This window comes from Ananas comosus, linkage group 6, assembly GCF_001540865.1.
Source record: "Ananas comosus cultivar F153 linkage group 6, ASM154086v1, whole genome shotgun sequence".
Classification (NCBI taxonomy): Eukaryota; Viridiplantae; Streptophyta; class Magnoliopsida; order Poales; family Bromeliaceae; genus Ananas; species Ananas comosus.
This window is the reverse complement of record NC_033626.1, coordinates 7,463,776-7,466,545: the sequence shown is the minus strand read 5'-3', so window position 1 is coordinate 7,466,545 and position 2,770 is coordinate 7,463,776. Positions and strand designations below refer to the sequence as shown.

Genomic DNA, 2,770 nt, shown 5'->3' with positions numbered 1-2,770 from the left:
AGTGTTCTTTGGTTGCAAATGTGAGGGAGAGGGAGAGAAATGAGCTAAAACCCACTCATATACACTCCCATATGCACACAATTGCACTTAACACCCCAAACAACTCTATTCACACACTGCCCAAACTGGGCTGGTTTCGCCTATGGGGTCTGGACCCTGCACAGGGTTCTGACCCCGTGAGCATCGTAGTTCAGGGTCCGGACCCCGTGAGCACCACAATTGCGAAATTTGCAGAATTTTCTCCCAGCTGCTCACTAAGGTCCCTTAACACCCTTAAAGCCATTCCAACGCATTCAGACTTTTCCAAAGCGTTCCGAAGCTATCAACTCCGCATTTCGGTCAATTCCGACCCAAGTTCGATTTTGCACGTGCTGAGGATCCATTACCTTACATCCTCCCCTTCTTAAAAGGAGTTTCATCCGCGAAACACCACGCATTTAAATAGAAACTCGTACCTCAATCCAAATATTCGAAAAGATGAGGATGACGCTTTCTCATCGCCTCCTCGAGCTCCGAAGTAGCCTCCCAATCATCGTGATTGCTCCACTGGACTTTAACATACGGAATCTCGCAGTTCCGTAACTTTCTCACCTCTCGAGCAATGATGAACACCGGGAATTCCTCATAGGTCATATCCTCTTGAAGCTTGGGCGGTTCGAACAAGAGCATATGCTCGGGGTCATGAACGTACTTGCGGAGATTAGACACGTGGAATACATTGTGAACTCCCGGAAGCATGGGCGGCAATGCAAGTCGATAAGCCACCGCACCAATCCGTTCCAATACCTCATACGGTCCGATATACTGGGGACTAAGCTTTCCCCGAACTTCAAACCTCTTCACACCCCTCATGGGCGAAACTTTCAAGAAGACGCGGTCTACAACCGCGAATTCTAGATCTCGACGGCGTTTATTTGCATAACTCTTTTGCCTCGTCTGAGCCGTCAACAACCTTTGGCGAGCAAGGAGGACTTTCTCCTCCGCCTCTCGCAACACATCGGGGCCCAAAACTACCCGTTCACCCACCTCACTCCAATGTATAGGAGATCGGCACTTCCGCCCGTAGAGAGCTTCAAACAGTGCCATCTCTATACTCGCTTGGTAGCTATTGTTGTAGGCGAACTCGGCCATAGGTCGTGTTCATTCCATCTGCCTCGATAATTAATGACACACGCTCACAACATATCCTCTAAAACTTGGATTGTCCTCTCCGATTGACCGTCGCTTTGAGGATGAAACGTGGTACTAAAATCGAGTCGTGTCCCAAGTGCCTCTTGCAAGCTTTTCCAAAAGTGTGAAGTAAACCGGGGATCTCAATCCGACACGATCGACTTCGGAACCCCGTGAAGTCTCACCACCTCATCAAGATATACTTGAGCTAGCTTGTAAGGAAGTGAATTCTCGAAATCCGAGAGTTGTACTTTATCCAGGATCGACTATTTGTCGAGAGAATACCCTTTGGAGAAGTTAAAGATGTCCAAAGCACAAAAGTGCCTTGGAGTTGAGTCCACAAGAGCAAATGGTGCAAACTGTATCATTGGGCTGAGATTACTCGCGGGGACCGGTCTCTGGAGGTGAGAGACCGGTTCCCTCGGCTGGGTGTAGCGGGGTTGCTTGGTGCAACCGGTCCCTGGTGGAGAGGGACCGGTTCCCGAACGTGATCCCAGCGAGAAATGCCGAAATTTGGCTAAGTCCTGAAAATTGGGCTCTCGGGGACCGGTCTCTCAGGTGAGGACCGGTCTCCCGAGGACCGATCTCCCAGGGAGAGACCGGTTCCCGAACGCGAGAAAGGCCCCTGGTAGCATGGGCTGCTCTCGGGGACCGGTCCCATGACGGGGAGACCGGTCCCTCCGCGCGAAAACAGCCCAGCGACAACTGTTTGAGAGATAAAAAGTTGAGAGGTTTAAGTGCAAAATGGCCACCATGTGAAGGGTGAATATGGGAAATAACCCTCTCCCTCAGCCCCTCTCATCTCATTTCCTCTCTATCTCTCTTTCTCTCTTGCTCTCTCTCTCTCTCTCTAGGAAAGAAAGGAGAAGAAGAAGAACAAGAAGGAGAGGAAGGAAAAAAAGGAGAAGGAAAGGAAGGAGAAGCAGAAGGAGATCAAGAAGAAGGCCTTGGACACCTTCATCTCCCTCTCCTCTTCTCTTTGGTGTAGCTCAAGAGGTAAGCTCTTGAACCCTAGCTTGTGAAACTTAGGATTTTTGGGTTTTGATGCTTTGGAATGGGTCAAATGAACCCTAAGCATGCTTCTAAGTAGATCAATCCCAAGAATCTAGGGATTCATTGGGTGGTTTGCTATGGGTGCGAACCTAGGGCTCCAAAATGGGATTTTTGTGAAAACATGAGATTGATCTCATTTGAAGCCTTGGAAACCCTATTGGTAGGTCACAAAATGTGGGGGCGAAGTCGGTTTTAGCATTCGGCGAGCCGGCGTGAAGCTATCTGCAAAACAAGGCCGATTTTGCATTGGGTTGGGCAAAGAAGCTAAAGCCTTTTCGTAGCGTTCGCCGAGGACTGTTTCTAAAGCCTCTACATCGATTAAAGGTGGGGGGTGCCATCCCGAAGCTTTCGAACTCCTTTCTATGTCTTAGATTGCATTTAATGTCATCTCTTACATGTTGCATTGTAGGATTGCATAGTAGCTCTATTCCTTATGCTTCTAATTGATAACCTAGTGTACTTGGAACGCTTAGTAACTTAGATAGGTGAGAATTGGGTCGGAACGTGGATCCTATGATGCTAAAGATAGAGATGAACCTGATGGGGG

The 2,770-nt window shown here is 48.8% G+C and overlaps 1 protein-coding gene across 1 annotated transcript; it reads right to left on the bottom strand.

Moving 5' to 3' along the window:
- LOC109712101 lies at positions 457 to 1,131 on the bottom strand. Its single transcript, XM_020235531.1, has 2 exons — positions 787 to 1,131; positions 457 to 690 (listed from the first exon to the last, which is right to left on the bottom strand). The coding sequence occupies exons 1-2, from the start codon at positions 1,129 to 1,131 to the stop codon at positions 457 to 459; spliced, it is 579 nt and encodes a 192-aa protein (XP_020091120.1).